This window comes from Plectropomus leopardus, chromosome 15 (genome assembly GCF_008729295.1).
Source record: "Plectropomus leopardus isolate mb chromosome 15, YSFRI_Pleo_2.0, whole genome shotgun sequence".
Classification (NCBI taxonomy): Eukaryota; Metazoa; Chordata; class Actinopteri; order Perciformes; family Serranidae; genus Plectropomus; species Plectropomus leopardus.
In genome coordinates, this window is record NC_056477.1 from 27,110,962 (window position 1) to 27,134,000 (window position 23,039).

A 23,039-nucleotide genomic window follows, 5' to 3' on the forward strand; every position below is an offset into this window, starting at 1 on the left:
TATGACTTTTGAAATATTGATTGAAGACATTTCAATATCAATTTAGGCTTTATCTTTAGACTAACGAATACAGGTGTAATGATATATCATTCTGAGCTGATATATCGATTCAGTGATCAACAATCCAATATCATCTACGTAAAGTGAAAACATCCATACACATCGACATCTCGAGAATACATCTTTGTAAAATTCCCCTCTCCTGATTTCCTTCCAAGCTCACCTGCCTCCTAGAAGTTCAAACTGAGCTGGCAGTATAGCACCAGGCGGATAATGCTAAGGAGACAAGAAGAAGACAATTAGGACATTTACTGACATCCCCTCATATCGATCAGAGGCCCCCGAACTGAAACGAATCGTATCATAGCAGACTTTGTGATATCAGTGATTATCAAATCGGTGTTCAAAAAAATTGATAGAATATTGTATCGTGATGAAATGACTTATTTACACCGTCATTAATAAATTCAGTACCTTCTAAGAGTTTAAGAAGCGACACACCAAATAACAGAAATGTACAGTAAGTTGTTCCCACTGGTTCACTCAGTTAATGTATATAAATGCTTTAAATATAAAGCATGCAGGGCTCTGACTTTAATTTCACAGAGCAGTAAATAAACAGTCTAAACACTTTATGGCCAATTAAATTGTTAGAAATTGTTGAAATTCCATCTCCTTTATATTCGAAGTGGAGCTTAATCGTCCATTGGAGTTACAAAACACCTTTCTGAGTGGACTGGGAGGACTTTAGCATTTTTAGTTGCTGTGGAATGAAGAAATGGGAGCGAAGGCAGGGTTATAAAATTCTCAACTTTAATCAGTTCAAAAAGTTCACAACAAATGTAACACCTTGAGAAGGGAAATTTGCCATTAGAGATTGGGTACTTATTTGGATTTATACATTCTTTTCCTAATTAAACTCGTTGGCAATTCATTTGCTCTCCGGACAAAAAGCCTTTTGTGTTTTTGGACAGAACTCAAACAGGTACAACTGAAAAAAATGCCAAAAAATTAAATGTAAACCCAGTTTTATTTTTTTTTTCATTTTGCTCTAAAGGTAGTGTCTTGAAGCACTACTGCATGGTAAACAATCTAAATTAGTACAATTCAAAATCTGGAAAGCCATCTGAGTTAAACAGGAGTTGTTATAAAGATGCAACCAACTAAGAACCCATAAATACCTTCGCCACTTCCTTAAAACATCCCATTAATGAAGGCTCACAAATGAGCAACAATCCTCTTAGAGGAAAACAAAACGCTGATGTCGACTAGGCGACAGCACACACGCGCACACACCCACAACAAAAAGAAACAATAGAATAAAAGGAAAAAAAATGTTCCCATGGTATTAAAGATGCTATACAATTGGGATGATATGCACAGATTCAGTTTTGCTTTCCCTATAAAAAAAAAAATATTTTTTTTTTTAGGTGAAGCAGAACTCATGAGCAACAGATGCTGATCCGTGACGCAGCATCTCTCGGCCTTCATTCATTATCCATTAGATTCACATTCTCCCACAATGCCGTGGGGCACCAAACAAGCGGTGCGTGTGCCACTAAAAGACCACTTCCTGTCTGTCACGCCACAGGTCTGGAAGCCTCTATGCCCACTTGACACATATGCCGTTTTTCACAAAAACCCTGCTCGGACTGTATATATAATATATTTATATATAAACAATTATATGGGGAAAAAAATGGGAAGAACTGGGAAAAACATGGAGGGAACAGAACAAAAAACAAGATGGTTAAGTTGTCTAATCGTTACGACGTCTTCATGCAGGTCTTGACTGGGCCAGAGACCAACAAAACATAAGCTTAGATTAACAGTTCTGGAAAGATATTACACAAAAAGTCTCCATAGAAAACGCAGATTATGTAAAAAGGGCCACAGGGTGACGCGGTAATCATTTACATATTGTTGGCATTGTTTTGGTCAACAAACATCCAACGGGACGACGCGCTCTGCAGAGGGTGAGCGGCCTCCCGCCACACTCAAGTGCCTCTCTTGGGTTTTGTTGTGTCTGCTGTGGTTAGGGTTTGTTTGTTTGTTTGTTTGTTTGTTTGTTTGTGTGTTGGTTTGTTGGAGTACTGTACAGTTTGGTGGAGCTGCGGCTCAGTCACACATCTCCTCGGGGATCTCGTGCGGGTTGAGGATGCCCGGGACTGACATCTGGATCTTGTGTTTCTCCTCCTGGGCCTGACGAAGTGACGCCTCCCGCTCCTCCAGGAACAGGTCTGAGGTGTCTTCGCCTGCAAACTCCTGAAGAAGCAGCAGAAAACAGAAGAGCTGCTGTTAGAAAGACAGACTACACCTCCATCTATCTGCTAACTACACTCGCTGATCCCGGTGCAAGATCCTGAGGCTGCAACTCACACGGTCACCACACATTTTTTAATGGATAAAAGTTCACAACTTTTCAAGGACTGATAATAACATATTTTTTTGTTTGTTTTCTGGCCCCACCTGCCTGGCGTTTTTCCAAACACATCATATTCAAACTACTCTAAGATGATTTCTGCTCGCCCGCACACATGGAGAGACAAAACACAGGCAAAATATAAAGAAACGTATGTGACAAACCGTTACGCATCCATGCATGTTAGAGAATACATTTGCTGTTATGTTACATTACATTGACCAGTATCCACTAGAGATGATAACAGATACTTGATCGATTAATCGGTCGTTCAGAATTGAAATTTAATACATAAATTGAAAGGTTGTCACGTGCTTTCAAAATATTTGCAATATGCTGCTGTGAGCTTTGACTGAGGATAAAAACGTATTTGGTTTTGTTTAATATAAGCAAAGCTGGGGTTTTTTTTTCAAAATAATAACTGATCGTTAATTTTACCAATTAATCAGTTATGGAAGGTGCTTTCAATGTGCAACCCCAGTATCCACGTAATATTACTGAAACAATTTTAGCATACACAACAAAACTCCATTTTCCATTACTTTTCCAAGCCTGGAAAACACGATAAATGTGATTTTGGGTCTCTATGACTGTAGAAACCCTAACTTTTGATGTTTTTCATTATCAGTTCATTTTTTTTTTTTATTAACTGCGAAATCTTTTAGTTTGAAAATTGCCAGGACTGTAAACTTCCCAGAGGTAAAATGAAATGTGCAAATATAGTGAATTTAAAACAATTTCAACCAGAGAAAAATGCACCAAACAAATGTTTTGCATTTTTGCTCAATAAGGAAGGAATCCAAGTATCAAAATTATGAAAAATAATTTGATTTGCTGAGAACAAATTCGATAAACAAATTATTTTAGCCTCGATTTCAAAAGCTCAGTTTGATCTCAGATTTTAAGATTACAGTCTGAAAAAATAACAACCGTAAAATCCACCGAGCCTGATAGCTGATAACTGTGGACCAAAAAAAAAAAAAAAAACACTAACACATGAGCCTCACATCATCATACACAGTTTTATTCTAACAATAAGCTGGCACAGCAGCGGCAGACCTTCCATATACTTAGCAGAATAACCTGACCATGCAGGAAAGTGTTATTTCTGGAAACAACAGCTAAGCAGCTAACTATGTGCTCCCTGATAACCTCTGTGACCAGAGACAAAGCCCGCGCAGCGCCGACAAACAGCAAAGCCGGAGGCATGCAGGGCCTCGTTCAGTTCAGCTCATCAGCAAACAAACACACACGGAGACTTTTCACATATACTATGTTCAATTAACACTCAGTAGAAGCAGTAGAAGCTTTGGGTTTTGTGTTTATCTTGTTTCGCCCCTTAGAGGAGGAATAAGGTTTCCGAATATCAGACAGAGTTGTCAACTCGTTGCATTTCGTCTCAATCTTCAGTCTGATATTGTATTCACAAGGGGAAGAGGGATTCAATGCTCTAACCAATCAGTAGAGACAAACATATCTGCCTGAAACTAACATTATTTCATGTCCACACTGATGTAAAAACTAACTACAACGTTGGGCGATATTGAGAAGACGTGACAGTAACAAACAGCCTTGATAGCAGCATCCCTCTTGCCTTCAGTGCTCGCCTTTGTAGTTATTTCTTGGTTTCAGCGTGCAGTTTGACAACAGCATTTGTCACAACCGTGGTGCTGATTAGGCCTGTCACCATGACTGCTTCTGTTGGACCATATCTTGCCCCAGAAATAACTGGGACTAACAGTGTTATCAGTTTGAGACCATTTTATGCCACTGACATAATGATAATATAAATCGCATAATGATGCAAGTAGTACACCTTTTCAAAGACCAATGAACTATAAATTCTTAACAATATTAAGACACTGGAATTTGAATATAAAAAAATGACATATATTTTTTAAATATTAACTATTGTTAATGTAAACAAAAAAGTATAAATTAAAGTTCTTTTATACGAGCAGCCCTCAATGACTTAGTTTGAGGCTTAATATAAAATTTGGCCAACAAGAACAAAACTGCAGTTTTCTCAGATATCGGGCTGATGTGCAGCAGTCAGCAGCCGAGGACGGAGAGCAGAGGAGGCAGGAGGTTTGCTGGTGGATTTACAGAGAATGAAGGTGTGGAAGGTTAAAGGTTCACTCTGGTTGGTAAGCTAACACCCATCAGGACTGCGCCTCTTCCACCCCAAAAGTGCAGCTGCAGGCTACCGGTAAACTATGCTGTGTCATCTTAACAGCGTTTTATTTTTCTTTGGCGCAATGGAGAAAAAAAAAGGGTGAGAAATGCTGTGTCAAAGTCTCAAAATGATCGGCAAAACACTGCTGTTTATTCTGGCAATATGTTGGCTAAAATGTAGGGTGACATATTGAGGTAATCTCTAAGTTATGTCAGTACATCATACAATAAGTTGATAAGATAATATTTGGGCTAATTGCTCATCGGATGTTTATTTTTTTTTTTTTGAATGTTTTTTTTTTTTTTTGTAATTTCAAACCAGGAACAGCTTTTTCAAGTCATAATGCTGACGAATGAATCAACTTGATGGAGTGGGCAAATTCGACAGTCTGGACCCAGCCAAGGTGCTAGAATGAATTTATGACACAAACAAAACAAAAACAAGATCTGCTTGCTCTTTTCTAATTCATGTTGACACCTGCAGCAGCTGATGCTGTGAAAAGTGATTTCTGAGTGAGAGGAGCATTGTGTATGATGGCACAGTCTGAAAACCTCACCTTTATCTGGACGAGGAAGTCCCTAAGGTGCTCCTTGAAGGCGGGAATATCCTGGTTTAAGCTGAACAGGCCGGTCACAAACACCTTCACCTGAGCACTAACACACACACACACATTCGCAGTGATGTTAACAAATGTGTGTGTTACTCCGACACAAAGAGTGTGAGTTTGTGCGTGTTGATACTGACTCTTGTAGGTGGGGGAAGGCAGTCTTGAGCAGGTTAGCCACATATTCCTGGATGAAGCCCTGGTTGTTGGTGGGGCTGGCGGGGTTTAGCACTGTGGTGATCTTCCCCTCCTCCACCAGGTTGAACATGTAGGCCAGGATGGACGCGTGCATCGTCAGGCCTGCAGCACACACACCAACACACAACCTTTTACTAAGGAAACTTCAATTATTCATCTGTAAAAGATGTTTGTACCTGAGTGTTCAGGTCTCCCCACAGCTTACACGTGTGTTTAAACTCACCAGCAGTATGCGATGTGTCAGTGACCACAGAGAAGATGTGTTGTAGGATATCACAGAAATACGTCTGGTAGAAACTCTGGGCGGCTGCTTCCTCCTGGGCCACGTTCTGCAGCAGCGTGTACAGAATCTGCAGACCTGGAACAGCAGAAGTTCCACCTCAGCTTCATAAACATTGTTCAGCTCAAACTTCCTCACACGAGGAACACGATACCTGAACTTGATTACACGGCCAGAAAAACGATCTGACAAGTAAAGCTTAGAGTGAGCCCAAAAAAATAGGCCCGACCCTACATGAACCCAAGCCCGAGCCACGGTAGCAGTTTTGGGCCCGGGCCCGATTAAAATCCTGAATTTTTACTGAAAAAATAGGCCTACAGTATATTACATTTTATATATTATAAAATGACTACTTTTTGATATTAAAACATGTATTACAAGCTAAGGGCTGGAGTGTTTCCTCGCACCACTTGTCCTTCTTCTCTTCCTTCTGTTAGTCTGTCATCTTGTGCATGACAGGTTCAGCAAAGCAGGCGCTGGTATGCATGGTGAGGGTGATGCAGCACGCAGATGTAGATTACCACTCAACTGCATGTTATGCACATCTCTTCCACTGAAGGCAGAAGCAGAAACTGCCAACCATCTTGCCTTGCAAACCCCCCTTCCTCTCTTTCTCCCTCAGTTCTCCACATTTCGTCGCTTTCCCTCTCTCCACCCTCTTTCTCTCTCTTTTCCTCTTGATTCAGTCCATTCAAAAGCCTGCCAAAGTGCCATTTAAGCATGAGCAGTTTACAACAGTTATTTAAAAAATAAATAAATAAACAAACATTAATTTGGCAAGAAGCCGATTAAAGCCAGAGGGAATGGTGACAAATTACCGCTCGGCCTGAACCCGTTCGGTCGGTCCTAATTGGGTTCAAGCAGAGAATAAAAGCTCTACTGACATGAAACTACCAGCGACTGCTTCTGAACATCTCCGAGGTAACACACAGTGTATCACAGTGCATCTGCAGTGGAACATTTCTGCCTAGGCAACAAAAATGTCTTTTTGTTGTTTGAAGATCGTCCGCACCTGTGATACACTCTGTCCTCCTGACACGATTAAACACAAGACCCAGATTGTTTTAAAGTGTTAAGTGTTCATGCTCGAGGCGTTTTTTGCTCAATATGAACATCAATGCATGTAGTACAATGAGTGGGCGTGTCTGCAGCCTCACCAGTATCAGCTACGTTCCTCATGGTGTGTTTGAAGGCCCAGATGATAGAGTCCAGCACCAGTTTGAACTGGGCGGGAGGGATGGCGAGGAATGCCGGGAAGCAGTGAGAGTTTACAGCTTGGAGTAAGTAGAAGAAGTGGGTCCTGTGCTCTGGAAACTCCTCAAAGTTCTATCAGAGAAAAGAAATCACAAAAACAAGTTGTTTAAATATGACTATGTAATTCAATCTACAGTCAGATCAGTGTGGCCTGTATTTAGACAGACTTAGATAACAACTTACACAGAGGATGTCCCCCTTACTTTTCAAAATGGTATTCTTTATTGTTTTAGGTAGAGTTCCTGAAGTCTCTCTTTTTCACTTCAGTGCATTCCTCTTCCATTTTATAGAAATCATGCAACTACTGACTGATTTATATCACTTACCTCATGTTACTTATGTTTTATCGTTTATTTTAATTCGCACTACTTTATACTCTTATATTCAATTTCTCTATATGTGTTTCTACTTGAGTGATTTCACAAAAGTCAGTGAAACAAGTTTTTCGGTGGCAATGACTGCTCTTGAAATTGTTGTTCATTTGATAATAAATAACCTCAAACCTTTAATGTTGTTCTTTACTTATGAAAACAAACTGACGTCCTTGTACACAGGGGCGAGGTTTGTCATATGCATGAAATCAAGGAGTGGAGTCTGACTGTACTAAGCATCAATAGATATATATTTTAGAAACATGCAAAAAATCCATCCATCCATTCATTCATTTTCTGCAAACAAACGTAGAGCATGGGGAGACTTGCTCTGCAGTCTGTCTGCAGGCTCTGAATAGTCTGCATCATAGATTCAGAGATGACACCTACAAGCAATTGAGAAACTAACTTGAATGATTTACAGTTGTCTTTTTTTGTTATTACCTGCAGCATATTTTTTTCTGCAATAGTTTTTATAGTCAGTAGTTCAGTAGACAATAGCACGATCAATAGATTTATATCACAGATTATCTAATTCAGTTTCCTGAAACTTGAAAGCTACGACAGGAAATGACTGCTAGTAAACCCAAGAGTGACTGCACATGCCAATGAAGTCAATAGTGTGTGGAAACTGCACTCTACTTTGAGACAATGATGCAGAACTACAGGGGAAATTGATATATATATCCCTATAGGCTGTAACCCAACGTGGGTCATTAAAAGACACTGTTCCTGTATTGATAAAACATATTTTCATCGTGGTTTTCTACTGAAAATGTCCTCTCATGTCAGAGAGGACAACCATTATCAGTGCAACACAGCGCTCTGATGAACAGACTGCTGTGAAGGCCACATGGTGTAGACTGTTTATCTGTGTGTAAATGAAACCTGTTCATTCAGATGTTTGTGTTCTTGATCAGCTCAGTGAAGCAGCAGAAGATCTGCATTATGTCAAATATATCAGACAAGTACTTACCAGTGTTAGATATCACATATCAAAAACAGAAATGTTAAGATCTCTGTCTGTATCACGATTAGATAAACCTTTCAAACCGACACACACAGGCCCACACAGTAAACCAGACTCTTTTTTAATGGATCACTGAAATGATGATCAGCCCATTTAGAATCCTAACTGTCAGATCACAAGCTGCGTCCATCACTGTCTTACCTTGTTGATCATGTTTAGGGTGCACTCAAAGACGGCGTCAAAGATCTGCGGTATCTCGCTGGTGATGTGCCCCCCCAACTTGTTGACAATGGTTGCCATGGTGCTGAGGACCTCGGGCTCACGGGCAGCGGGAACATTGCGTTGATAGTCGATGAGGACGGCGTCCAGCAGCGGTGGAACAAAGTTCTCCCCAACCTGAAAAACAACAGAAAGGATCAACAACTGAAAGAGAAAAAAACAGGAGTATCCACATTTGAAGACAGGTGCAGCAAAGACAGTGAAGTAGGATTGTTTAAGGCTCAGTTTCGACAGGTACGTTACAAAGGTGCAGCTAAAATTTTTGCACATGTTCCTAAACTCTGACACGCTATGAATATTAATTGTTATGCAGATAAAAACACAGCTGAGGGCGCAACTGTCCAAGTCTGCCACAAGGAAACAAAATCTTTGTGTTTGATCTAAAAATACCAGATGGATTAGTTCTGCTTCTTTTCTACTGTCAACCGTTTCATTGATTGCTACAGAGTGTAGTATCTCCTGAGGTCACGAAAGTAAAAATAAAACACTAGTGTTTGCTCAGGACCACATGAACTTTTTTAAAAAACTTAAGTACATCATCTTAAACCATTCCTTGCATTTTTTAAATGAATTTAGACAGGAATATTCAAAATAGGCTATTGTTCCCCCAGACAGCTTCAGAAATATTAGGTTTTCCTCCCCCAGCAGTGATGCGCCTTTCAGAGCGATTTCTCACCATCTGTGGGTCGTTTGATCGGCTGACCCAGCCGGAGATCAGTTTCAGTGTCTCTCGTTTCACTGTTCTCATACTCCGGATCAAGGGCTGTTTCGTCACCATCTCACCTGCAACACAAAGACGAGACACATTCAAGCTAGTACACGAGAGAATGTCCACACACATCTAATATATTGTTTTGATCTAGAAGTTTTGCACACAGAGCATTTGTGGAGCTCTGCATCAGAAAAATGCTGACTGGGTGAGCAGCTAAGGATCTGCAGGGGTACAGCTCTGTGTCGGGGTCTCTCTTGTTTTTTTGCACATTACAGTTTGGTAGATGCTAAATTGCTCTAGAGAACACTTTAAAGGGATAGTTTGGATTTTTTGAAGTGGGGCTGTATGAGGTACTTATCCATCAACAGTGTACTACAGACAGTAGATGTCAGTTGGTACGCCCCCAGTTGAGAGAGGCAAGCTGCAGTGACCCTGCAAGAAGCTGAGCAATGTACTACTGTAAAGGGGTCGGCAACAAAAACATATTGCAGCCATCTAAAAGAAAAAAAAAAATCAACATCAGTGTACGCTTCACTTGGAATACTTTGACCACTTTGCCTTGCTGTCAGACATGGAACTAAAACTTGTATATCGCTCTCTTAAAAGCCAGACTCCATAGAGAAAAACAGTGATTTAACATCTCTGAGCACAGGAGCTGCTAATCGGCCACTGCCTCAATCAGTGATTTTGTTTGTGTGATTTAGTGAGCAGCAGACCAACAGCTCCTGTGTTCAGTGAGCTAAAATGACAAATCACTGAGAAAGTCTGCTGTATGCCAATGTTAGAATAACAGAATTTTTGTATCATTGTGATTCATTTTCCTTATTTGTCATCAGGTATATAATTAACCGGATCATCCCCGACATTTCCATCTTGTTACTTTATCTATAATTGGTTTCTTAATTGTATTTCCACACCAGAAAACACAATCCCAACTGACATCATATCACTTAATAGAAGATTTTCTCCTTATCGCCCACCCTTACAAGTTCATTCATTATTAGGTGTGAGGAGTCTGGCTTCAATCACAATCAAATGATTATTTCCTTTGAATTGAAAAACCATCTGCGCTGCACTGAATCACTGTCAGCTGTGTCTTATTTTAGAAAAAAAAAGGATTATAATCAAGCTGACCTATACACTGTCCTCAGAAAGGTTTGGTTGAGCATTTGAATAGGATTTGTTCCTCCTGTGTGGATCGGCATTTCCTCCCTGCTCTGAGTCAGCGGCCAGGCAAGTGCAGAAGTCCTTGATACTTGATTATTACTGACAGACCTCATACGGCACCTCTCCTCCCATTTAAGCACAGAAGACTCACAGATGAGTCACCAAAACAAGCGCATGCAAGTAAAAAGTATTGCAGGTCTACAAATAAATGCCACTACTGAATGACAAAATACTGAAATGCTACTGCGTACACACATACAAAAGAAAAGGCTAGAACAAAACAAATACGTTGTGCAACTTAAGCGCCAACTGAAAAGGTAAAATTACCATATGGTATTGAAAGCATTTCTGTATTTTTCAAACCCAGCAACAACACACCGAAGCCATGCTGGAGTTACACAAAAGACTGCCTGCCTAAACAACAATGAAGGGACCCTACGCAACGCACAGATCTGTACACAGGCTCAACAACCCAAACAAGTCCTGCACAAATGGATATTGTGATATGAGAGCATAGGGCTAATATGGCTACAAATTATATTGAAATATTTTTATGCTGTATTGCGATAGACAATATTTATCTTGATATTTAGATGATGATATTCCTCTAAACTACTATAGACTACTAAAAGGCTAAATTATTAAATTAACTGTAGTTATGATAATGTTAAAAAAAAAGTAGCTATTGTCATATAATAAAGTTAAATTAAGCACTACTGTAATAAAGCTAGGGCTGGGCAAAATGGCTTTAAAATAATATTGCAATATTTATCAGCTATATCACAATACAAAATATATATCTCAGTATTTTTGAAATCTCTAAACTACTGTACACTAAATTAACTTCATTGTAACAGTATGTTATGAAACTTTATTATAACTAATTTTATTGAACCTTTTTATATGGCAGTAGCTGCTTTGTTTAGCTTTACTGTAACTGTAGTTTATTATAATTTTGTATTTCTGTTACAATATAGAGAATTTCTAATCAAATAAATCAATGTGGAACCACTGATGCTTCTATTTTTAAGCACCCGACTCAACCACAGACGGAAGTGTGGATGTTTTGATGAAAACTTGTAGCTTGTAGTCAACAGCTTGATGTTAGCAGTGAGTTAAATCTTTACTGCAGCAATATTAAAAATGATGATTTCTTCAATGTAGGCTTGAAACAATTTAACGACTTTCCAATTCATTTCATTTGCAAGTCGCACTGGTGCTACATGGTCAAAAATTCTAAAAATAGTAGCAATATGGAGCCCTGCAGATACAAAAACACATGCCTTACCTGCTCATACACTACCACAATGGAGAGAGTGGTTTGGATTGGCAGAGAAAAGTGTGTGGCATATCATGTTTGTGTAAAGTGGTGTCACTCTCTGAATTTACCAGACTGTTCCAGCTGGTCTATGATCTGCCTTTACCTTAGTCATGATAGCCACATTACTGGTGACTTTTTATTTAAAAAAAAAAATCTCACTATGTAAATAATTTGAGTGCCCCAATTGTCAGCTCTAAAATATTGTCATAATATCAAGAGTTTTTTTGTCAAAATTATTGTGATATTTGTGCATATTGCCCTGCGCTAATCCTGCCATCTCTGGTGGTTCCTACACACACCTTAACTGACATGCGTAACTAGTCATGTGACCCTGTTGACTCATGTAACATCATGCTGTGAACAACAATAAGATGAATCTACAGACATATTGTCAGTCAGTTGTATTATCCCAAACAAACACACACAAACACACACACACAGACATCCCTCACCATTTGTCTGAATGGCAGCGGAAATGTTCTCGCTGAGGCACTTGTAGACGTTGAGCATGTCGAGGTAAATCCGTCCCAGTTGGATGACGAACGGGTGTCCCACGGCCTTACATGCTCTGACGTTGGTCTTCAGGATGCTGCCTAGCTGTTTCACAGTCTCTGGGTCCTTCAGGATGTCCACGTTCTGAGCAGCAGGAGGAGCGATGAAGCACAGGACAGATGAACACACTGTTCTTGTTTGTCTTCTCATAAATGTTTGGACTGGTATATTGGGTTAACTTTATTGTGGCATCATACTTGTCTCTTACCTTGGTAGCCTGCTGGATGATGCTGTCCCACACTTGATTTGGCAGAAGCATGTATTTTTCTATCAGGTGCTCCTGAACAGCCTGATCTGTCTGAGCTCCGATCATATAACCTACTGCCTCGTAGAACGTGTGCACCTGGAAGCAAACAGGAAAACTTGTCAGCATACAAACTTAAACAGACAAATCAGAGAAATTACTTTCAAGCAGCGTGCTATAAAATAATGACTGCATCTCCCTGCACTCTGCACAAGAGATAATTTAGAAATTATGAAAATTTGCTTTGATCGCAGCAAGGAAGTGCATTACAATCTACTAGAAATCTGATCACCCTCCTACAATATTACATTGGTTAAATGAATAGTCAAGCTACATTCCATGAGATAAAATCTACTACAACATAAGATGTAAGAGTCAAGGACTTTTTTTAAATATGGCAACCACATTTGAATTTATGGCACACAGGGTAGCTTGAGGTACTATTGGCTGATAATGTGTGTTATAATAATGCATTTGTTGTTTGTGCTCATGTATGTTATTGTTTTGATCTCCAGTGCAAATTGTGATGTAGTATAGCACACTACCTTATGATCAAAATTTCAAATCATGTGAATCTTTAAAAAGTTTTTAGTCTTTCTTCTTTTTCATTATTGATGTTTTTTCTTCAATGTGTTTTATATACAAATATATTTTATCCCTTATACATTAATGTAACATTATTATTATTTTCTTTAATTACTCGCACCATGGGGTGGACGTTGGGCTTTAGAAGGTGGAGGAAAGTGGGCATAATTGTCAAGTGAACAGTCTATTTCGGTGAAATCAAATAAAACATCAAAATAAATAAATAATTAAATAAAAATGCCACCGAGCATGTATTAGCTGACCTGCTGAGGCTGAAGGTCACAGATGATGGTGTTGATGTTGTTGAGGATCTCGTCGATGAATGGCATCACCTCTCCCACCTGCACCTGGATAAAGTGGCGCCGGCACTTCTGGGCGATCTTGATGAAGGTGTCACAGGCCATGTCCTGAACACCGTCATGGGTTTCTGATGAGGAGAAAGACATGGAAGGTGATCAACACTGAGATAATTTCTTTATATGATATTTATAGATTTAACATTTTTAAACCATTGCTGTGCACTTTATCATCCCTCACCGTGCATGAACTCAAAGAGCTTGTTGACCACAGTTTTGAGGAACTTCCAGTGGGCTCGGAGAAAGCGTGGATACTGGCCGACAATGTACATGATGTTGGAGGCTATGATGGCCTTGTTGTCCTTTCCTCTTTTCTGCTCGCACAGACCCAGCAGATCCTGAGACAAAGGAAGGGTTTTTTTCAAAATAAGACACATTGTTCAGTGTTCTGTACAATGGCTTTAAAAATTCTGTTTTTAAAAATCCCACCACCTGACCAGGAAGAGAATGACTATCTATTATTAGAAAAGGGCTGCTTTAAATGTTCACTTATTATAAAAATCATAATATTTGAGCATGTCTGAAATCAGCATTTTTTTACTTTTTACAGATATGCAGAATATATAACCTAAAACTTATAAAATTCTCAACACACTGTATAAGTTTTAACTACAACACAGAGCATATTGTTCCTCTTTCTGCAAGTTAAGGGCTGTTTTTGTACCTTAATGACAGTGACAAGGAACCTCTTCTCGTCCTCCTCGTGCATAGCCCCGCTGATGGATCCGATGGCCCAGCATAATGTGTTGAGGTTCTTCCAGGACCACTCTGTCCCATTCACCTGGTTGTGGAGCTTCTCTGTCATTATGCGCTCTGTATCCGCATAGTCCAAGTGAGTCAGGTACACTGCAGGATGGCAAAGTATAGGCATGTGTACAATTCATCGTAGACTAAAAGCCAAAAGCACATCTCTGAGCTGAGATGTTGCACATCTGGACATGAAAAAAAAGAATGAACAGAGACAGTGAAATGTTTTGCCAGTGTGGTGATGCTGATCAATATATACATCAAAACCTAATTTTACCAGCATGTGGTGCCTTCTAGCTCTCATTCTATGATCCTAGAGGCAGTATAATCATTTTAATCATTCTATTTTAGATAGCCAATGTTACAAGCAGCCAATAGCAAAGAGTATCATCATAAAAGCTTTCTCAGCATCCATTTTCTTAATGGCTAATCTTGCTCAGGTTCACAGGGGGCTGGAGTCTGTCCCAGGAGACACAGCCTCAATGGACGGCTGGTCTACAAGTTTCCAATCACTCTAAGGTTACGCTCACATTACCAGGCTTAATGCTCAATCCCATTTTCCCACCAGATCTGATCTTTCTATCGAGACTCTTTGCATTCATGTTTGAAGTCACCTACATCTGACATCAGTTTTAACTGGTTAGACGCCTCACATGCAACCAGTAACATCACACATGCACACGTTGGAACAACAACTAAAAATATCACGTTTCTGAAACAGACATTTGGGAGTAAAAAATGAGTGACAAAGCAGTGCAGGCGTTAATCTCTAATAGATGAGAATTTTGTCATATAATGAGGATGAATGAGTGGGGCATGTTATACCTTTGCCATAATTGGGGGGCCCTATGACATCATTCTGCATAATAATTATGTGTGTGCTTTTTTCTGAGAGAGCTGAGTAACAGCCCATTGGAACAATAGCTTTTAGTTTTTGATAAAGACATGCCGATTCCTGCTATCCCACAATTTGGGATAATGGGCTGTCATACAAATGGGACATTTTTTTGACATTAGGGACTTTGGTATTGAGGGCAGTGGACAGTACTGGACAGTTTCCAGCAGCTGTGTTGCAATAGCAGATTCTGTAGTTTCAATGGGACCACTCTGACACTGTATGTTGAGTGCAAGGGCGTAGGTTTCACTTCAACAAAAAAGGGGTCCTCTGTCAGACAATTTTGAGTTCTGGTGAATGTTTTTTGCACTAATTTGTCACTTTTCAAGCGTAATTTTGTCAAAATGAAAGTGCTCTGCAACTTTCATGTTTGTACTGGGGGGGGGACAAAAACAATTGTTCAACTGAGTGCTGTATTTTATAAATTGAATACAGCACCTCATTCAATTACGTGCTGCAGTTTAAGGAAAGTGGCCATGAAAATTCGGCTAAGGATAATAGCAGTGGATGTGGGGGTAGATCTCTTATTACAAAGTCTTACCCAGGGTTTCCCTCATGTTCTTGTAGAGGTTGATGGAATCTGTGTCCTTCATGAACTCTCTGACCACCTCTCCCTGGTCGTTCTCCACCACTAACACCTCCTCTGGCTTGGCCATCCGACTTACCATCAGAAGACGCACCTGTCGCAAGAGATAAACACCTGTCAGCCAGCACACACGTCAAAGAACAGCTTCACTGCGCACACACACACACACACACACACACTGTATATCACAGTGTGTAACCTGAGTAGGGATACATGTAAAAGGATAATATACAATGAGTTTAATGGCTTCATAAACACACCATGCAATTGATGGTAAAATATTAACACTACAGAGAAAAATATCTGTTGTTATTTTGCTTTACGGGCTGCTGATTTTCACAAACGTTCTAACTAGCAAATCTTTTGGCAGCAGTTTAGCAGCCACCTGTTGCTTCACCAGTGCCAACTGATTCTAATATGACTGCGAGCTAAGACTCTACTGAAACAATTCTGCACCCCTTAACACATCACCGCTCTGCAATCTCTAACTTAAATGTTTCTGTGAAGTAAATGTTGCTTTTACAAATTCAGTTACAACAGCCAACTCAAATACTTAATGTTGAGTATGACAGCTTTTGGTCATGCTGTTGACATCCCAAGTATGCATCGTATTGCATCAATGCATACGTCATCAAGTGGAAAAAAGGGGGCGATGCCAATGAAGGCTACAGGGGTGTGAATTCTTCAAGAAAGCAGTTTAATACAATACGACTGACTGTGTGTGTTACCTTAGAGAGTACTGGCAGATAGAGCTGTCTGCGTGGTGGCACGTCAAAGTGCTGGTTGCCAGAGAGCAGAGGGGACGTCGATGTTGAGAAGGGACTCTCTCTGTAGAGCTCAGCAGCCAAGTGGTTCCAATACTCCAGACAGATTTTGAAGATCTCAGTCTCTTCCACCTCTGATACCAGCAGCATATAGTGGAGGGCCTAGGAGACGAGCAAGGGAACAATTAGACAATGGAGGCAGTTATCTACTCCTACTCGTTTATTTTGCAATTATTTGTCCCCAATTTTCTCCCGTGCAGCCTGTCTTGACAAGCCATTAAAGCCCTGGACTGCGTCCCTGTCTCTCTCACCTCCATTAACGTTTCTCTGAGGTTGAGCCGCTTCTCAATGAGCTGCCCGTGCTCTTTGAGGAAAGTACAGAGGAACAGACTGAGGTTCTGGATGAAGTTCTGCTCGTCATCTTTCCCGTTGGCGTAGGCCAGCCGAATGTTGGTGTTCAGAGGCAGCATCTACACAAACCAGATTAAATCTTAATTTGTATCTTTGCAACAATAAATGTGAATCTGCACATTGTCTCCTCTGTCTTACCCACCTGTTTGAGTTGACACATGGTCAGGGTGAAGAGTGTGACAAACTGCTCCTCGTACTGACTCACACTCACACCGGCAATCTCTGTGAGGCACTTCAGTGTCACGTTGCGGAACATGGGCACGTTCAAGAACTGAAAACAGTTGAAACACACACTTAGTTTAAAACGATTTCAGGCTACAATTTGTGTATACACTTGCAGTTATCTGTAGTATTTTCAAGCTTGCTTGGTACATGTCTTACTTCACTGCTGCTAACAAATCCACGTGGGAGGATTTGTTTTGCAAACGACATTGTGACCTCCTATGCATCTGTGAACATACCTTATACACCAATGTGCTGATCAGTTTGGTTTCAAAGATGTACCCCAGAGGAATCCAGTTGAGAAAACGTAGGAGGGTCTCCAGAGTGGCGTGAACCAGGGGGGCGTTCTGGGAATTTTCCTAAAGTGCAACCAATGAGACATCAAACACTAGCGTGTCAACACCTAGATGAATAAAGATTGTACACCAATGTTGAAAAGTAAGAGATGAGGGTCTGCATACCATTACAAACTGGCAAAGCTGGAATATCTGGGAGAATTCATTGCACATGCTGAAAGAAAAAGAGAGGCATTATGGAACATACTGTATGCAACTAAAGCATTTTGACATTTTAGGGACATTCCTGCATTTGCAAGCTCCTTCTTAATTGATTTCACCTTGATATTTTATATAAAACGCATCACCGCTGGGATTTATGGGATGAGATGCTGTCTGCTGAGCTACATCTGACAGATCCTGAGACATTTCTTGTGATCAATTTGTTTCTATACAATCACTGATTAATTATGACTTTTTCTGTGTGAAATGAGGATTCTGATATTTCCCCTGAAGGTCAGTCTTCCTTCTCTTAAGAGTATTATTGTTTTCTGATGTTAGTGTGGGTGGACAATTATTTCAGTCAAGTTGGCTGCCTCTCAAATAAAACACTGGGGGAAAAATGTCTGTTTTAAAGGATAAAAGCATGTTCCCTTGACTGATGAATCAAAGCTCCAAGTTTACAGTCGCACCTGTAAAGCTTATATGACACACCTGAGGCTACAACAACGCTGAGCAAAGCCACAGTCAAATGTAGTGGTTGAAATATTCAGGTGAGAGACTGTTGCAGCTTTATGGGTGACTTGCATGAGATCATATCAACGACAAACAGACCAAAGGGAAACTCTACTACACTCTCCAAAAGTTGGTGCTTTTTAGTAGATTAAAACCATATGGAACAGAGAATCTGAAGTCCAAGAAATCACAAATAATAACTTGTACAGCTTTCCATTCAGTCAGAAGACACTCTGGGAACATCTGAGACCAAATAGGTTGTTGCTAAACATAAGAAATGGAATGATAGCTTAATATTTCATGTATATTAATAAACTATAGAATATGAGAAAAAATCATTCACAGCCAAGTAAGCTTGACAAGCAAAAATTTTATGAATATCAAAGTTTCCTATGCTGTGCAGCAAAACACACCCAGTGAATAGTTTATTACTACTGTACAGGCAGGGTGTGTAAAATACAGTACACAACTGTTTGCAATTAGGGCAACACTGAAATTGCAAATCAATTGCACAGTACTTGCAACGACACTGATTGACTTGTCAAATGGAGTGGTTATTAAAGTGTCAAGAACAAGAAGCATCCAGTACACAGCAACAGCAGTTTGTCTGCAAGTCTGTGAGATACCGAGTACAGCATTTCATCATTCGATAAACTGCCTGCTGAAACATTTTTTAATACCATGTTCTAAAAGTTACATTTTTCTTACTTAGCATTTACAAATAGTTTGCCTGTGATGTGATAATCAACAGAAAATCTGTCTTTTGACTTTGAAATAACTTGTGGGTTAAAGCTTGGGTAGGCAATTTTTTTATTTTGGTGTCACTGCGCAAAAATTTAGAATAAATTTTTGAGCATATCAAATTTAATGATATGAGAGGAAACTGGACTTCTGCATCTCTTGTTCGCTCTGTTTCATGTTCTTGAAAATCAGGCCTCTAACGGGAGACATTCGCTAATCACAGGTCATTTCAGAGAGCGGGTGATCCTATTGGCTGTTCTACTCATGCAGATGCACGTGCATGTCCCTTCGTTAAAAGACTCATTCAGTGGAAAAGAATCCTACAGAGAAAGTTGCTATTCCAGCATTGGCAACAACTGCCCCCCCAAAAAGAAGCAAAGCGTTTCAGAGATGGAGAGACACTGCTGCTAATAGTTTAATCTTCTGCTAGCCAGCGCCAAAGGCTCACGGCTGTGGCTTCAAGTTCACATTTACATAGCTAATATTAGCTAATAATAGAGCCTCGAATCACAGTTCTTAGTTTCTCTCCCAACCACCACAGACAACCTTGCCATGAAGAAAGCGGGCAGCAGCTCCAGAGAGGGACCACCAGTCAGCCGCTGCAGCAACCTAAATCAAGCCACCACAAATCCCACCTCCGAGGGACTGGACAGCTCCAAGTCCCCGTCAGATCAGCAAACTTTTTTTGCTGCCCTTAAACAGGTTAGACCCAAGACTGCTGCTGGTGGGTCACTGGCTGAATTTGAGCCGCTGCAGCTGCCGACAGAGAGTCCATCTAGCAAGCTGAGGTCAGATCTTCTACCCGGTAAAGCAGTCCACAGCAGCGGGGAGCAAGGTGGAGGGAAAGTGGGGTAAAAGCTAGCTAATTCTTGTCTCATTTGTGGTCTGATAAACAGATAGAGCTCTACATTGAAATAATAAATAAATCTATATGTATGGGAAACACTAGGTTACTGTATGAAGTGTGTGCATACAGCTGCAGGAAGGGGGTGCAATTTCAGATTCAGCTGGGTTTTTTTTTTCTTTTTCCAGATTTCTGCTTGCCCCAGCTTTTAATAAGTTAATTATAAAATGTTGGTAATACACTCAGATACTTTAAACACACTGAAGGTTTTTCCCAGCAATGTCATCAAAACAAACTCCTTGACAATTTCTACAAATAACAGGATTGTGCTTCCTGGGGTTTATAAAGATGCAGCATGCTGACCTGTCTTTTAGATGCTTGGCTTTGACCTGGGTCATCTGGCCGCTGGAGAAGTCAAAGACCTCTTCGCTGAGCAGCTTGAGAATGACCATGTTGTTCTGGCAAAGGCTCTCACTGGTACGACTTGCCCCCACAATGTCACTGATGAATGTGGGCCAGTGCTTGGGCCACTCCTGCTTCAGGATCTACACAAACACACACACACACACACACACACACACGCACACACACACACACACACACACACACACACACACACACACAGAGAGAGAGAGAGAGGAGAACACGCATACATCTCTGTTACAAAATTCAACTGTGACATTTTCCGCTGAGAACCGCATGTGATCTGAAAATAAAAAATTAAGGGGATGAATCTGTGACTCTTTGCTAAAAATAACTGCTTTAATCTCAAGTCAGGCGTGTGCCCCTGTTTCTGTCTTCCTGTGATCAAAAACTAGTAAAACCAAAAACCAGTGTAGAAGTTTGTTAATGAAATCACATGACACAAGCAAACCCCGCTACTACAAAACAACATACATGTGCACAAACACTTTAAATGCAGCCTCATGAGGATGAGTGAGGAATCTGGAGCTCTACAGTCCCTGAAGGCCAAAACAATGTTAGCTCAGCTGACGCAGGCGCTGACTCATTCTCACTGGCATTAATGCAAAGTCACTCGTGTAGCCAGTGAGCCAATCTCTGTCTCCTTCACATGAATATACATCACACACACACACACACACACAAACTCACACCTGCTTGCATACAAAAGGAAGTGAGAGAGTGAAAGAGTGTGGACACCAAGTGCTCTAATGTGTTGGACTCAAGATATTTCTGATATACATCTCAGTGAGTCACTATTCTGTCCTCAAGTGGTCCGCACTAATTTGTTGATCAGACGGCACACAGCAGTGAGCAGCTAATTTCTCCGGCCCGGTGTTTACAGGACTCAGCATTTTCCTGGAGTATGGCTGCAATCATCACTGACACCACTCGTTATATAATATGTTGTTCCGTACTTACGTTGTGCGTCACTGTTAATATCCTCTTTACTGCTTAAAAAAACTAAACATCTTGAATTCTAATGTTTCCATACAAACACATTCACTACTTCTGCTTCAGCTTTCAGATCCTCTTTCCATCCACAAGGCCACACAGACAATTTCAAACACATCCGCTGCCTTTGTCTGAGACATTCAAGGAGAATTAATATTTAATTTTAATAAGGAATCATGAACTCAGCTGACCTGGACAGTTTAGAGTCGTGTAGACTAATTAAGAGTGACATCTTCAGGTTAAAAAGTATCACTGCAAAGGCTGAGGGGAGCCTTGAGGCAGCAGTAAGATGCCCAGACACACATTGTTATTCTAAAAAAGTCTATTTAAAACAAACTATCAGCATATCCATCTCTTTTTTATATGAAGTGTACCATGCTGATGCATACAGATGCGCTAAACTGTCTAACATTTAGAGGTAGTGTATGTTTATATAATGAGTATATATTTTTTACTCACTTAATCACTGCATTCCTTGGCACATGCACCCTCATTTTAGCTACAGAAAAGCCACAATCTACAATCCACACCAAGCAGTGACATTAAAGGAATACTTTGCCTGCAAAATTATCATTGATTTATCTGTTACTTACTGCGTATTACCTTGAATTTGTGTTTTTCTTGCATGCCTCTACAGTGAACAGAGACTCCAAAAAAGGCAAAAATAAATTTTCATGAATTGAAGTTAACAAGGACCATGTTTCACAACAGCAAAACTGCATCAAAACATCTGTTTACAAACTCTCATACTACTTATGCGGTTTTATCCAAGTGTCATTTAACCAGTGGTTTGCTCAGTACTTCCCAAATCCATGCATTTTCACTAAAATACAACAATATAAATAATTTCCAAATACACCTTGTGCACCCTAAGCGAGCCTGAGCATGCATGAGACTTGGAATATACTGCACGAATTGTGTAAGAGTTTGTTATATTTTGATATAGTTTTGCTGTTGTTGAATGGCCCCTTTTTACCTCAGTTCATGAAGAATGTTTGCCTTTTTTGGATTCTTCATTCACTGTGGAAGCATGCAAGAAAAACAAAGTTTCCCTCACAGATAAAAGCTAACATGGTGAGTTACTGGTATATAAGTTGAAATTTTGCAGGTGAAGTATTCCTTTAGAGGGTAGAAGGTAAATTTATTAGTCATTTTTTAAACAAAGTTTAAAAAATGAAATTAAATTTGTCCTTGATCCTGCTATATCTTAGGATTAGGAATATATTTTTACATTTATATTTTTTATATTTTTACCTCAACTTTCAAATTTTTTATTTCAGTTTTTGTATTTAACCTGTATTTAAACAGGAAAGGCCATATAGAGCAAGCCCTCTTTTACAAGGACACCCTAATTACATTCCATATATAAACAACAGAACACACTATAGCACACATCGACAAAACATGAGAAATGTGGCTGATGCTAAAGTGCTGATTACAAGCAAAAACACACAAAAGCCACTGCATCAACAAAAAGACCAAAACATCAACACATGGGACACCAATCAAAGAAAACACATGCATTCAGTGCACTCTATGTCAGTCGGGAGAGATTTAAATTGATTAAGGGGGATTAGCGCATCTAATTTTAAGAGCTTTTGCAAGTTGTTCCACTTGTGTCAGGCATAATATTTACAAGCCAATTTCCTGATCTCCGCACTAACATAATGACTTTTGGGGACCAAATAGTCTTGGGACCTTGTGCAGTGAGACATTGTTCTATAGTTTAAAAACATGCAAGATATCCAGGGAGTTTACCTTAATGACAGAGAGCTTGATGTTTTTACGCTAATTAATTATTTTATTCATCTGACTTAACTTTTAAACCATCTGCCTAAACACTCAGTAACTGTGCCTGTGAGACACGAACAAACCATTTCCAACAGCAGCCAGTGAGCCATAATGTTGTTGT

At 40.0% G+C, this 23,039-nt stretch overlaps 1 protein-coding gene across 1 annotated transcript in view; it reads right to left on the reverse strand.

Annotated features, from left to right (window-relative positions):
* Positions 1–791: 791 nt before the first annotated feature.
* Positions 792–23,039, reverse strand: part of xpo1b (exportin 1 (CRM1 homolog, yeast) b) — a 34,139-nt gene continuing 11,891 nt past the window's right edge. Inside the window, exons 7-25 of the mRNA XM_042501961.1 lie at positions 20,075–20,256; positions 17,578–17,626; positions 17,356–17,475; positions 17,037–17,165; positions 16,795–16,953; positions 16,448–16,645; positions 15,675–15,813; positions 14,156–14,337; positions 13,673–13,829; positions 13,399–13,562; positions 12,515–12,649; positions 12,207–12,390; positions 9,231–9,337; positions 8,477–8,671; positions 6,838–7,006; positions 5,624–5,758; positions 5,343–5,502; positions 5,155–5,251; positions 792–2,265 (exon numbers count right to left, since the gene is read on the reverse strand). Coding sequence (XP_042357895.1) covers positions 2,119–2,265; positions 5,155–5,251; positions 5,343–5,502; positions 5,624–5,758; positions 6,838–7,006; positions 8,477–8,671; positions 9,231–9,337; positions 12,207–12,390; positions 12,515–12,649; positions 13,399–13,562; positions 13,673–13,829; positions 14,156–14,337; positions 15,675–15,813; positions 16,448–16,645; positions 16,795–16,953; positions 17,037–17,165; positions 17,356–17,475; positions 17,578–17,626; positions 20,075–20,256 — 2,808 coding nt within the window. The 3' untranslated portion in view covers positions 792–2,118. The remainder of the gene's footprint in view (positions 2,266–5,154; positions 5,252–5,342; positions 5,503–5,623; positions 5,759–6,837; positions 7,007–8,476; positions 8,672–9,230; positions 9,338–12,206; positions 12,391–12,514; positions 12,650–13,398; positions 13,563–13,672; positions 13,830–14,155; positions 14,338–15,674; positions 15,814–16,447; positions 16,646–16,794; positions 16,954–17,036; positions 17,166–17,355; positions 17,476–17,577; positions 17,627–20,074; positions 20,257–23,039) is intronic.